At 38.8% G+C, this 15,199-nt stretch overlaps 1 protein-coding gene across 1 annotated transcript; it reads right to left on the reverse strand.

Moving 5' to 3' along the window:
- Positions 1-1,919: 1,919 nt before the first annotated feature.
- Positions 1,920-13,937, reverse strand: LOC139150984 (beta-2 adrenergic receptor-like). The gene is made up of 3 exons (XM_070723489.1): positions 13,448-13,937; positions 11,577-11,788; positions 1,920-2,777 (listed from the first exon to the last, which is right to left on the reverse strand). Exons 1-3 carry the CDS (start codon positions 13,774-13,776, stop codon positions 2,293-2,295), a joined length of 1,026 nt encoding a protein of 341 aa, XP_070579590.1. The 5' UTR covers positions 13,777-13,937; the 3' UTR covers positions 1,920-2,292.
- Between the last annotated feature and the right edge of the window lie 1,262 nt (positions 13,938-15,199).

A 15,199-nucleotide genomic window follows, 5' to 3' on the forward strand; every position in this document is an offset into this window, starting at 1 on the left:
AATTAAAAATTTGGAATATAAAAAATTGATAAGTAAAAGTTAATCGTTCTGTAATTTTGTTTTAAAGGAACAATGGTAGATCGATCCTCCCAGCATTTTGCATCAAAAGAAGTTTACGCTGTAACTGCTAGTCGTACATGGGATATCGGTGTCACCACTCATTCTACAGTTTTCTTTCGGCTTTAAAAACTCTTTTACCGCTAACCTTATCTATACCGTAGTTCAATCTCCCTCTTCGACCGTAAACTCTTTCCCTCCCTTTGAGAGAAAGTCCCGCGGAATTAAGTAAAATCGAAAATCCAGCGCATTAACTATCATGTCACGTGATCCGAAATGATTAAATCTACATGCCTTACCGAAAGCGTGTTCTCATTAACGATTGAATAATGAATTCACTATTCCGAAATTTTTTCTGTACTTTTCTGTCATGGTTCTCTAAGTCGTTTCGTTGAATTCATGTTGCCCTGCCAAAATTATAAGGTGCAAGCATGTGATAGTGTAGAATATGTGTTCAGGCAAAGCACATTGCTACCATACGCATCATCTGGCACGGCAACTTCGATTTTCAATACTAGAACTAAAGGCAACCCCATAGAGGTGATCTTAAGGTGAACGCGCCTCGGGGACAGATATTCAGGCCTTTAAATTTTATCAATTCTCTTGTCTCTTTAGTAACAAAGTTTGCACGGTGACCCCTGATTTTTATTCTTGTTTAGGTAAGAGAATCATCTGACTTAAAGTTTCATTGAGGAAAGTTTGAGCAAAAGTGCAAGTCTTTCACTTTAGAGGAGCATCATAACTTAAGGTTGAACACGCCTCGATGATAGATATTTGGCAATTCTTTTCTGAACTGCCACTTCTTGAGACTCATTTAAAAGCTCTTCAAGTTTTTGGAGAAAGAAAAACTTTTACCTTCTTATTTTTTTCGAAATCGCAAATTTCTATTTTTCCTCATAGAGTTAACACAGGATTTCAGCCATTTTAAATTTCAAATATTGGTAAATGTTACGTAGTTTGTTTCTCTAGAACCAAACTTTGCACGGAGACCCCTGATTTTTATTTTTGATGTGGTGAGAGAATGATTGTTGAAAGTTTCATTGAGGAAAGTTTGCGCAAGAGTTTAAGTCTTTTAGTCTTACGTTAAGTGGTTGCAGTAAGATTATAGTCCAGGTGGGGTATAGTAACATCGTAAATGTAAATTGCCCTCAGTGACTGATTTCAAGGGAAGGCAACAATATCATATTTCTCCATGGAATACGTTTACATGCTAATTTGAAAATTCAACCGTGACGTGCGCTCCAGTAAGTTGACAGTACGCGTCCTCTAGCAAACTCAGGTCCGAATCAGCACGTCTTCCGTGTATATACACAAAGTTAAACGCAATTTGTATGTATGCCACCAGTTCTGTGGTTGATGACGATAAACTGAAAGATTGTTGTAGAAGGATTATCATTACAATATTGAAACAGTAACATATACCACTTCCTGATTCACATTTTTAAAAAACACCTGCCAACTGACCCATTTTTTCAAAAGCCTGTCATAGGAAACACATTTTTGGACAGATGATCATAGTTTTGCTCATATTGACCTATATATATTTAAGTCATGTTGACTTTGTGTGTAAAAAATGGATGGCATAATATGGTGAAACGACTGGCTGGTAATGACATGATCGTGAATTCACCTCCCGGGATTCACCTCTACCAAACAAAAGCACACAGTAGCCTTATCTAAACTTCTTTAGTTGAACAACGAAGCACAACCATGCAGACGAATGTGTTCAACTAGTTGGGTTTAGTTTCCTTAAATTAAAGACCGCGGAGCGAGACCAGGGTTTACGTGTAAGTGCACACAATTTTTTATCAGCTTTATAAAAAAAATCAACTTAGACCAAGGACGAACGCAATATAAATTGTCAAAATCAACAAGAACCGGCTTTAATTCATGAATATAATTCCAGACATTCATGTACAAATAAAACAAAATTCAACACTGTACCGAGAAGTAGGAAAGATTTTCAGTTTCCTTAATGTAGAGACAAAAGTTATCTGATTGGTTGAAAGTTTACGTTGACACCGATGGACGCCCTCTCATTTACAAGGATAAATACTGAGTTCACGCATTAAACAGATACGTATTATGATTGAGGACATAGAACATGTTGAAGAAAATATACACCTATCTATCTATCTATCTATCTATCTATCTATCTATCTATCTGCCTTTCACTATATAATCCTAATCAGTACGATCCGCTAACATTCCGTTATTCGAAGTAGTCTTTGAAAATTACACAATTGGGACTGCCTTTCCTTTTCCAACGTCCTGTCGATCGGACGGTACACAAAGCAGGCATGCAGACGACACTGCCCTTGCCACTCGCTGGAATCGTTCTCTGATTGACCCTCTGACCTGGCGGTTTCCAATGCCATACAGAAGCGGGTTAAGTGCAGAGTTCAGGAAAGTGATCATGTTGGTGAAGTTTGCCACGGTTGTAGGGACTCCCGAGTCGGTCACATGGTCAATGAAGAGAAATATCACAGCCGGGAGGGTGCACGCAAAAAAGCAGCCCATAATTGCGCACAACACTTTCGCCGCTTTTCGATGATCTGCCGTAGAGGGCGTACAGCTTGATGTCGCAGAATGCGATCCGGCATTTTCGGTCTCTTCTCTGTGGTTAAGATGTTCCACGCTTCGTTGGATGTCACGTATCATATTTGCTTGTTTACTGGCTGTTCGGAATATCAGACCATACAGAACTACCATAACAATAACTGTAAAGATAAATCATAAAACAATAAGATATTTTCGCAAAGGACGGATACTGAGCACGGCCGTTCCTCAGGGACGTGTCCCGTCTCCCGTCCTTTTCTCTGTACATATACACGAATGAACTTACATGTAAGCTGCCAGGAGGTTGAGAAAGTCAACATTTTAAAATATTTCGGAGACGTTCTTGATTCAGGTCCGTTTTGAAGATGATGTAGCATTCATTTTTAAAATGGCTCAACAATGTCTTTACATTCTACGCAAGATTTAATAATTTTAACGTTAGTAAGGATATTTTAACATCAGTATATCGTTCACTAATTGAAAGCGTCTTGTCATTCAATATTGCATTCTGGTATGGGAAGATGTCTGTCAAAAACAAAACAAAGTTGACGCGAATCGGCAGCTCAGCATTGGCGATCTGTTGATTTAAGCAGAAAAAACTCTCTGAACTCTATCATCAGTCATTGAAATGAAAATCGATTCACATTTTTAAAGATCAAACACACTAATTGCGCTCTTAGTTCCAACCCCTTAAGTAGGGTCAGCGACTCAATGTTTGCAAGTAAACAATTCTATAAAAAATCTATATTCTTCCAGCTGTTTTTCTTTTAAAATGTGGATTCTCTCAATTACAATTAAGTCGTATATACGTCAATTTGTATACGATCAATTGAGTTTTGCTGTGTTAATGTCGTGCATTATCAACGTTAGTTGTGGTTTGATTGCACAGTGCACTAGAGGGATTACGTTAAACTTAAGTATCTTTAAATTTATAGGACTGTGCAGTGTTTGATTGATCGATTGATTGATTGATTGATATTTTACGGGTTTGTATCTATCTTTTGGCTCAGCTGATGTAGAATTTGGAGTGTATCAAACGGAATTTTGTAAAGGTTTATAGACTCTCTGGTAATTAAATACAGTCCAGCGCCGCTTGTAAACTCACTCAGCAGTCATTGCTTTGGAATTCAAGCCGTTGGATGTAATTACAATTTTATCGAGTGCGTCTGTCATCATGAACTATGCACCCATCAGCAGTGAAATCGACAAGTATGCGTGATGTACACCGTATCTGTGTCATCGAAGACTGAAATACTTCGATGTGTAAACATAAAAATGTGTACGTTATTGCGCCAAATGTTTAGATACAACCTTACTTAAAAATAGCAAATGTCTTGTTGACATCGTAAATTGAGAGGGTATACAGCAGAAAATACAGTTAGCCGCAAAATAGTAATGTGTGTTTTGTTATCGGATCGCCATCTCAAATTTAGTTTTATAATTTGTAATAGCATGAATAAAAAGAATGAATGCCATTCTTGAACTGACTCTAAGGCCAAACAAAAAAGTCGTGCTGTTCCGATTACCCGACCTACCCTATGTTTTACCTGCCGACCCTAAACTACCGTAAAATCACGCGTTCGTCACCTTGCATTTGATTTTTGCTTGAACGAGGATATTGTTACGTGCAGAGAAAACGAACAAAAGGGTGAACTCAGCAGTTTCCGTTTAAACAAAATTTATTACGAAAATAAAACTAATTGCTAAGTCGGGGATAGAGTACAAGCTTTAAAAGTGTACAGACTACTTATCTCAGCTGGGACGGCAGAGCTCCAGTCTCAGAGTTGTAACAGTCAGTCGGATGAATGAACAGTCCTTTGGCTTGCAGGCTTGAAACTGCACAAAGTCCACAGTATAAATCCAGCGTTGGCAGTGAAGGTCTTGAAAGGTCTTGAGAATGACTACTGCTGGAGTTTAGTAACACACAAGAGACACGATCCCAAAAGTCTGACTGGAAGCTGTGCACGTCCCTTTTATAAAGGCATATAAGAACAATCTAGAACTTTTATTGACATGCTAATTACTGTTCTAAATTATCTCCCTTACACAACTAATCAACTTTCCAGAACATTCCAAACATGACTAATTGAATTCAAGGTTGTGAGGTCACTGAGGGTAGTGACCTTGAGAATGTTCTAGACTAATTGAACTCAGGTCATGATGAGTGTGGGGGAAATGACCTACATAACACACCCCCTCTTCAAAAAAAGAAAATTTTTCAAAGAAAAATCTTTCTTTTACAAATGTAATCTTGAAAAGGATTTAAGTACTCAAAATTTTTTTTTTTCTAAAGTAAAATTTCTTGAAAGTGAACAACAATAAACTCTAAATACGAGAGAGACAGTCTGCAATTAAATTGTCTCTGCCTTTGATATGTCTAATGTCAAGATTAAACTCCTGTAACATTAAACTCCATCTTAGCAATCTCTGATTTTTGCCTTTTAATTTCTGCAGAAAAACAAGAGGGTTGTGATCAATATAAACCACTATTGGCTGATTTGAAGAAGTAACATAAACTTCAAAATGCTGTAAAGCTAATATCAAAGATAAACACTCTTTTTCAATTGTAGAGTAGTTTCTCTGGGATTTGTTAAATTGCGTGAAAAATAGCAAACAGGATGATCTACACCATGACTATCCTCTTGCAATAAAACAGCACCAGCAGCCGTATCACTAGCATCCACAGCTAATTTGAATGGCAAAGTGAAATCTGGTGCAGACAACACTGGGCACTTTGCAGTATGGCTTTAAGTGTATCAAATGCCTGTTGGCATTGCTCTGACCAAACAACTTTACTTTCTTTTAAGTAAGTTAGTCAAAGGCTCAGTAATTGTGGAGAAATTTGGACAGAATTTTCTGTAGTAACCAGCCATACCGAGAAAGCGCATCAGTTGTCGTTTGCAGTTTGGTATGGGAAAACTTGAAATGGCACTGATTTTGGCATCAACAGGTTTTACCTCACCCTGTCCTACAGTATGTCCGAGGTAAGTCACCCTCGCCCAACCAAACTCAGATTTGGCAAGGTTGACAGTCAACATTGCTTTGCTCAGTCTCTCAAAGAACTTCCGCATGAGCTTGATGTGTTCCTCCCAGGTGTCACTATACAGGACGACGTCGTCAACGTAAGCTGCACATCCGTCTAGCCCGGATATGACGTCGTTGATCATCCGTTGGAACGTTGCCGGAGAGTTCTTCATTCCGAATGGCATCACCTTGTACTGGAACAATCCGTCTGGTGTAACAAAGGCGGATATTTCACGAGCACGATCCGTCAGAGGGACTTGCCAAAATCCCTTCAGTAGGTCAAATTTCGTCACGTACTTAGCTTTTCCCACTCGGTCGATGCAGTCATCAATCCTCGGGATTGGGAAAGTGTCTGTCTTTGTTAAAGTGTTGACCTTCCTAAAGTCCGTGCACATACGATAACTGTGATCTGATTTGGGAACAAGTATGCACGGCGAACTCCAGTTACTTTTACTGGGTTCAATAAAGTCATTGTCCAGCAGGTATTTGACTTCTTCCTGGAGATATTTCGCTTTTGTTGGATTCAGTCTGTATGGATGTTGTTTTACAGGCTTACTGTCCCCAACATCAACGTCGTGATAGATGACGTTCGTCCTTGTTGGAACATCTTTAAACAGGTGTTTATATTCATGGAGCAGTTCTTTCTCCTGTTGTTGTTGTTCTGGCTGGAGGTGTGCCAACTTTGTAGACTCCAGATTCTCCAGGATTTCTGAGTTCTGAAGCTTGACCGAGCCCAGCTTTGAGTTTAGAGTATTTTCACTCAAGTCAGTTTCAGTATCACTATCTTCATAATGGTTTGAACTGACTGCACTGACAGGCTGAGTTATAGTAGGATTATCCCTATCCAAATATGGCTTAAGCATATTTATGTGACATAGCTGTTTTTGTTTTCGCCTGTCAGGTGTTGTTATGATGTAATTTAAATCACTCAATTTCTTATCAATTAGATATGGCCCAAAGTAACGAGCATGGAGTGGTTTGCCAGGAACCGGAAGTAGAACAAGAACTTTTTGACCTGGTTCAAACTTCCGTTTTGAGGTGTTTTTATCGTATTTGGTTTTCATTGACTGCTGAGATGACTCAAGATTTTCTCTGGCTAATTCACATGCTTTAGAGAGTTTTGTACGAAAATCTGACACATATTGCAAAATATTCAGACAATCATCATCGTCTGATAGGAATTTCTCTTTAACGAGCTTAAGTGGGCCACGGACTGTATGTCCAAATACAAGCTCAAATGGGCTAAAACCAAGAGACTCCTGAATTGACTCTCTAACAGCAAAGAGCAGAAAATGAATTCCTTCATCCCACTGCTTCTCTGTGTCAAAACAGTAGGTCCTAATCATGTTTTTCAAAGTTTGATGAAATCGCTCAAGAGCACCCTGACTTTCTGGATGATAGGCGGAGGACCTATACTGTTTAATGCCTAGCTGATCCATTACTTGTTGAAAAATACCAGACATAAAGTTGGAGCCTTGATCGGACTGGACACATTTAGGGAGGCCAAATAAAGTGAAAAATTTGACTAAAGCTCTCACTATAGTCTTTGTCTTTATGTTTCTCAGTGGTATGGCTTCGGGGAACCGAGTTGATGTACACATTATTGTCAGCATGTACTCATTTCCTGATCTTGTTTTTGGTAGGGGCCCAACACAGTCTATTAGTATCCTACTAAATGGTTCTTGAAATGCAGGAATTGGTTGTAAAGGGGCCTTTGGAATGGTCTGATTTGGCTTTCCTACCATTTGACATGTGTGACAAGTTTTACAGAAATGTGCTACATCCTGCCTGAGATTAGGCCAATAAAAGTGACTGAGAATTTTGTGATAAGTTTTCCTGACTCCCAATGACCAGCCCAGGGCGTTTCATGGGCCAGGCGCATATTTCAGCACGATAGGGCTTTGGAACCACAATTGATGTTTTATAGCCCAATCATCATCAACCAAGACATCTGGAGGTCTCCATTTATGCATGAGAATACCACATTTTTGTATAATAGGAAACAGGTCTATCTGAAGTTTCACCATCATCATCTACCCTGTCAAACAAAGACAAAATATCTGGGTCTTTGTGTTGTTCTGCAATGAGATTTGATCTAGAAAATGTCTGACTTTGGTCAACAGAAGTTTTACTGGAAGTTTCAAATCCACGAGGGATAACGGAATGATCCGTGTCAAACACCTGACTGAGAAAGGTGTCATTTAAGTCAACATCTGTGACATTATTTTTGAGAGTATTTTGATTCTCGGAAGTTTTCTTTGACATGGCTCGAGTAATGGCACATGATGGGAAAAGGCGGGAATGTCTTCCTCTATTGGCTCTGGATTTTGATCTAAACTAGGATTATCAGTCACAAGTGGATTAGTAATGACCTTGTCCCCAGCAAGGTCGTTTCCAAGAAGAAGGTGAATCCCTTCAGAAGGCAAAAAAGGCCTAATACCTAAAGTCACAGGTCCAGAAACAAAGTCCGAAGACAAATAGACATTATGGAGAGGAACAGGAATAAAGTCATTGCAATCTACCCCCTTAATAAGAACTTTAGAACCTGAAAATGACTTTTCAGAAAACGGCAGGGTATCTGCCAACAAAAGAGACTGGGAAGCCCCGGTATCTCTTAGAATTTTGACAGGGGTAGCAGAAGAAAAATCACTAGAAAGTGATATAAAACCATCATGAATAAATGGTTCGAAAATACCCATAATGCTATCTTGTGAAGAATTGACCTTGACCTCATTAATTGGGGATAAGAGGGTTTAACCTCAGAAAATGTGTTACACACATTATTAGACTCTAATTGAGTTGATGAAGAAATAAAGCCGGTTGGCTTAGATCCACTTTGACCACTTTGACCTTCACGTTTTCTTTTCAATTTGAAACAATCTGACATTAAATGGCCGTCTTTCTTGCAATAATTACAAGAAAGTGTACCGAACTGTTTGTCAGAAGGAGATTGAGACTTGGGATCTGATGATGTGGAAGTGTTACTTGAATTTTGTGAACTGTTGTCATTTGATTTCCTACTCTCCTTTGAAAATTTCTTGGATGAAAAGGAGTTAAATTTACCTGCATTGTTTCTGTAGGAAAAGGACTGGGATGGTTTGCTGAGAAATGAAGATTTGTGGGTCAATGAATAATCATCGGCCAAACGTGCAGCAACCTCCAATGTATCTGCCTTTTGTTCATTGATAAACGTCTTGATGTCACTCCGGATGCACCTTTTAAATTCCTCAATCAAACGAGCTGTCGTAATTTGTCATAATTCTGACTGACCTTTTCAGAAGAGCACCAACGGTCAAACAGTTGTTCTTTTGTTCGAGCAAATTCAACATAAGTTTGATCCTTCACCTTCTCACAATCCCTAAATTTCTGACGGTAAGCTTCAGGCACCAACTCATAGCCCTTGAGAATTAATTCCTTCACAGAATCATAATTTGAAGCTGCTCTACTGACAACTGAATGTAAATTTCTCTGGCTTTACCCACCAAAGCACTCTGCAAAAGCATAGACCAGGACTCCTTAGGCCAATCCAGACTCTGAGCAATTTTCTCAAAATGAAGGAATATTTATCAACATCCTTTTCTTGGAAAGGGGAACTAACCTGAAATGCTCAGTGATGTCAAAACTGTCTGAAGGGAAGAATTTTCCTGACTTTCTAAGCTCTAAACGTCTCATTTCTAACTGCAGTCGGTGTTCTGCTAATTCTCTTTCCTTTTCTTTTTCCTCTCTTTCTTTCTCCCTTTGTCTTTCTTCCATTTGTAATTCTTTTTCTTTCATTTCCAATTCCCTCTCTTTCTGTCTTTCTTCCATTTCTAATCTTTCCTGCCTATCTTTCTCTCTCTGTCTTTCTTCCATTTGTAATTGCATTTGTATTTTTTCTTTTTCTAATGCCTGTCTCTCTTTTTCCATTTGTAATTCTAGTTTCTTGATCTCCAAATTTGTCTGCATTTCTAATTCTAATTTTCTTAGTTCAAAGGTAGACTCGGGCTCATAATCTTTCAAGGTGGATTCCTCAAATTGGCCTAAATTAACTAAATGTTTTGCAATGTGGTACTGTATTTCCCGCTTGCGCATAGATCTTTTGACATCTACTTTAAGGAAATTGGCCAGTGCAATGAGGTTGTCTTTTTGAGGGAATCAAATGCGTCCTGATCAAGGTCATCCATAAATTCGTCTGGCTTGAATTCCGCCATGATTGAATTTTGCTGAGTTCACAGTATACAGTAGTTTTGAAAAGGCAGGCAAAATGTTGTCAAACGGCTCAAAATATTCGGATCCCGGACGAGCCCCCAATTTTGTTACGTGCAGAGAAAACGAACAAAAGGGTGAACTCAGCAGTTTCCGTTTAAACAAAATTTATTACGAAAATAAAACTAATTGCTAAGTCAGGGATAGAGTACAAGCTTTAAAAGTGTACAGACTACTTATCTCAGCTGGGACGGCAGAGCTCCAGTCTCAGAGTTGTAACAGTCAGTCGGATGAATGAACAGTCCTTTGGCTTGCAGGCTTGAACTGCACAAAGTCCACAGTATAAATCCAGCGTTGGCAGTGAAGGTCTTGAAAGGTCTTGAGAATGACTACTGCTGGAGTTTAGTAACACACAAGAGACACGATCCCAAAAGTCTGACTGGAAGCTGTGCACGTCCCTTTTATAAAGGCATATAAGAACAATCTAGAACTTTTATTGACATGCTAATTACTGTTCTAAAATTATCTCCCTTACACAACTAATCAACTTTCCAGAACATTCCAACATGACTAATTGAATTCAAGGTTGTGAGGTCACTGAGGGTAGTGACCTTGAGAATGTTCTAGACTAATTGAACTCAGGTCATGATGAGTGTGGGGGAAATGACCTACATAACAATATCTTTTATGTTTTTTCCTTTTATATGTATGATACATTTTTCTGGGAACGTTATGGCCAGTGTTTGACCGCCCTGAACCCCTGAAAAATGCATATTTAAAAGTAAAATATTTTGGAAAAACATTCCTGCCGACCTACCTACTTTTTTTTCGAAAACCAGATTATTGGAACAGCACTATTTATTTATTTATTTATTTATTTATTTATTTATTTATTTATTTATTTACTTATTTACTTATTTATTTATTCATTTATTTTTGCCTAGGGATCCTTGAGTCAAATTTGAGCAGAGCGAGTTTTTGTTTCAAGAGTGACCCCGTAATTCCGTAGAGCATCCCTTGGGCAAGCGGATTAACATTGCAAAAAGTCCAGTCATAATTCTCTTCCATGAATATTAATAAGCCAATATCTGCACATACTATTAGTAATGTTTGCGAGTCAGCAGCATTGTAAAATTTCGCATTCTCCCTTATGTATAGCAAGGTGATTTTATCACACACTCTCTTCTTTAATCTAATTTTCAATCGTGAGCATTTTCATTGATTTATCGAGTGCTGCTAAGCAGAAAGGAAGCTCAACCCTGACGAAATACTAACGCGGTTTTCTTTATACCAATAATTCACAGTGATTATTTTTTAAGAATTATGAATAACACGATTGGAACTAATTTTGGATAATTGGATTTTCATATTTTGCGAATTTCTCAAAAGTGTTAGGTGCCATTTAGCTGAATGTTGCAATATCGCAAATTACTCATAAAAACAAGTGTGTAATATATATAAAAGAAAGTCAGATGAGATAACATTTGTAGATTAAATCGACATTACGTCACCATCCAATTATCCCAAATTAGTTCCAATCATGTTGAATATAATGTAATATTTCTTAAACAATTTACTCCTAGTGTGGCTGTGGTTTCGTTGGTCGCAAACGCGGTATTCACTCGGCCGATAAAATTGAACCCCAGAATGAAGCACAAAAACTTGCCCGACAGTGCTAATTTTAATACTTTGACACTGCCCTCTGCCCTATATGGACAACACAATAACTTATCAATGGGTTCATTTCTCACCTGGGATAGTATACCACACGATGAACACGACAACGATGTAAGGCAAGGTCATGTAGTCGACATAGCTGCACGTTCCAGACGACACTCGACCTATATCTCTGGAATCTTCTCTTCGCCAGCCCATGAAGGGAGCAAAGGCCGCCAGTATTGATAAAACCCAACACGCTACGATAAACGCAATGGCTCTCCGTTTCGTCATCAGTGTTTGATACCTGTAAATCATTGTAAAGAGAGTTGTACTCGTTTGTTTGTTTGTTTGTTTTTTCAACGTATGTTCAAACGATGTATGCAACTATGCTCGTGTAGGGCGTGTGTATAAGCCCCTCTGAATTGGGTTCACAGTGCCTCTACTAGACTATAAGGATCGTGGATATAGTAACACACGCTCGGAGCAAGCAAAATCATCGCGTTTGACCTCAAATACCCCGTTCACTGAACTGAAAGCTTGGAAAAGCAAAACCCGACAAATGAAATTATGATTTGAACATAGGCCTACTCTCAACACGATAATTTGCCGAAGTAGTTTTGAATTTGAACCGCCAATAGGTTTTTGATAGGTTTGGATCAAGGCGTAACCTTTACACATTGTTAGGGGGAATCTGAGCATGATAGCCTACATGAAAATAGAGCCCTCCCCTAAATGCAATGGTATTCGTTTGTATAGCGTGTGTTTTAATTATTCACGGCAGTGAAGTTTTCTAGACGAGAGGTAAGATTAATGCAATGATAATAAAAGTTGCCGATATCAACTGTGTTTTTCCTTTAGAAAGCATTATCGGTAAAGTTCAGTCTTTGGGACCACACATTTAATCAGACAGGGCTTCAACACAGATGAATCCCAATCCTCCGGTTCGCACATGCGCAAATGTCGTTTTTGAAATCTGTGGGCATCGTTTTTTGGAACTGATGCCTGGTAGGCAACAGTTCCAACAATGCCTGGTAGGCAACAGTTCCAAAAAATGATGCCTGATGACATCATTTACGTGGATCAGCACAAAAATAACGCATCCCACGTGACTATCAATTGACGAATTAGAACATAGACTGCGGATGATGTGTGTTATATATAAAAAAAAGGGAAATATTATCATTCTTTGCAGGAGCTGCTTCCAATCTGTCTACTATTTACTTTCTACCACGATAGTTTGATTTACTTAATATTTGTGCACTAAATCACAATCTACACAATATCCGCGGTACCTACAATCGTTGTAATCTAGCGTTCAATATTTTTACAAGCGAACAGCGACATAATTTCGTTATAAACATTATCGTTTACGTCTCTCTCCAATTCTCCCTCAGTGCAGCAGCTTATCTATAGTCAGCGTCTACACGAGTAAAAATCAGTTATCGCTTTCATTTGAATCTTACCAGTGAGCCGAAATCACTTGTCAACTTATAATAACACGATCTTCACACATACATACATACATACATACATACGTACGTACGTACGTACATACGTACATACATACATACATACATACATACATACATACATACATACATACATACATACATACATACATACATACATACATACATACATACATACATACATACATACATGAAAAGATGCATGCATACTGTATATCTTAACATGCCTTTGGGCGTAGAACAAGAAACAGATCCTAGACGTTGACATTATAAATAAAGATTGTGAAATGATCGTTCCAAACTACTGCTTCTTTAGCCTTCCGTCTGATGGCCATTTTTTCTCAGCAAGTTACATCTATAACGCCACTACATTCCTATTAAAACATTCGACAATGCATTTAACCTTTTTTTCTCATGCGAAAAGTGTAACGTATATATCGCAAGGATACAATAGTTCGTTCATATTGAGGTAGTTCTAGCAAACCTATACGCACCTCAGAGCGAACGTTATTGCGATGTAACGATCGATGGCAATTAGCAGAAGATGAGCGACGGACGCCAAGATGAATAAACCCGTGAAAGAACGCATCAGGATACAGTTTAGCAGTACTTTGACGGGACCGCTGTTCTGTTCTGCCACGTAGAGCGGGACAACGACGGATCCGACGAGAAGATCGGCAGTTGCCAAGGAGACGATGAATATATTGGTCACTGAGTGGAGACTTCTGTCCAACAATATCCCGGCTATGACGACCGAGTTCAGTAAAATACACGGCAGTGAAACCACTGCAAGTCCGACCACACTCGGCCAGTTGACAGCCATGTCTAAAACTGTGAAGATTGAAGATCGGGTAACGTCTCTGCCCTCACTATGTGTTCCAGTCCAGTTTGGACAAATGATGGCGATTGGATTGGCTGTGATAAGATATACAGTGTGGCATTGCTTATATTGCCCGTGATTTATTACGTGCGTGCCTCCCAAACCTCGACCGATCCGCAGTTCCTAGAAATATCTGCATCCGGCATTTGGCATGATGCCTATAGTACCAGTAAAATGAATCGGCATAGAAACCGTATACCAATGCGTACCTAAAAATGCAATTAAACATTCACCTCAGACAGGCTCACTAATTTCATGCTACATCGAGTAATGCCCCGAGGCATTAAGCTGGAATTAGCACATAGGGAAAATACCACTGATTTCCCTAATGCCCGAAATGGTGGGGCCCTGCCCGTCCCCCTTGTTTGTGCCTGGCATTTGTTGCGTGGAAAGGACTCCAGAGGATAATAGCACACACTTTAACTGATTGGCCATTTGGGAGAACACGTCACATACTCCGATAAATACAAAAATTCAGTCACATACGCCGCCCGTCCCATCTTACGGAACGAACACCATAACGGCAGGGGGATGGAACAGGAAATAATTTGTCATTTTTTTCGTAGCTCCCGAACGTTAGCTAAATAATCAGATGCCCCCAAATTTTTGGAGACCCCGCCCACCATTATAAAAATGTAGATCCGATTGGCGCCAACTTATCCCATAGGCTTCGACTGCCATGGTGTGTTTAAATCTAGTTATATCAGATATCCTTGAAACCTGATATGAATGTACTTACAGTGATTAGAAGGGCATTTGTATATATACAAGAAATTTTGATTTTGCTCTTTTTCCTTTAAGTGTCATTTCTCTATGCATTGTAGTCTATGACACAAACTATGAGCAATTTTTTTCCCTGACAATTGATGTAAATTTTATCCAAGAGAATAAGGTGATTAGCAGTGCTTAGGTTTGCAACAAATATAATATTGAAATTTCATCAAAATATATCAATGTGTATATACATATGAGTGTACCGAGCAAACTATAGAAAAAAACAAAACAATAAACCTAGCTATATCTATTGATTTCATAATATATCTCATTATCACTCTTTTAAACTTATTGTGTTTGCAAACACAATCTTCAGTCAGTGAAACACGGCTGTTTCATTGCATAACCACCGAGTCGGAAACTGGTTCATGAAAGATTGTTCTCTGCCCTGTTCAAAGTAATTTATCGTTATGATTTGTATCGAGTGAAAAGATGGAAGCCCCCTCATGGTACTCTGGAATTTGCCAGCACCCCCCCCCAACACAAAGTTTTATTTGTGCCCCTTTCCCATTTTCTCTCCCCCCGCTGTTAATTACGATCCTTTTCTTGTGTAGCATAACTGTATTTCTAGTTTCAAAAGCAACTGTTTAGT

Source organism: Ptychodera flava, chromosome 15 (genome assembly GCF_041260155.1).
Source record: "Ptychodera flava strain L36383 chromosome 15, AS_Pfla_20210202, whole genome shotgun sequence".
In the NCBI taxonomy this organism is placed as follows: Eukaryota; Metazoa; Hemichordata; class Enteropneusta; family Ptychoderidae; genus Ptychodera; species Ptychodera flava.

What these genes read in the sequence shown, in the direction of transcription:
- LOC139150984 (XM_070723489.1), bottom strand. Translation starts at nt 13,776, where the DNA reads ATGGCTGTCAACTGGCCGAGTGTGGTCGGACTTGCAGTGGTTTCACTG. An exon ending in GCAATAACGTTCGCTCTGAG is followed by an intron (nt 11,789 to 13,447) that starts GTGCGTATAGGT and finishes AATGATTTACAG; the next exon opens with GTATCAAACACTGATGACGA. An exon ending in CGTGTGGTATACTATCCCAG is followed by an intron (nt 2,778 to 11,576) that starts GTGAGAAATGAA and finishes TTATCTTTACAG; the next exon opens with TTATTGTTATGGTAGTTCTG.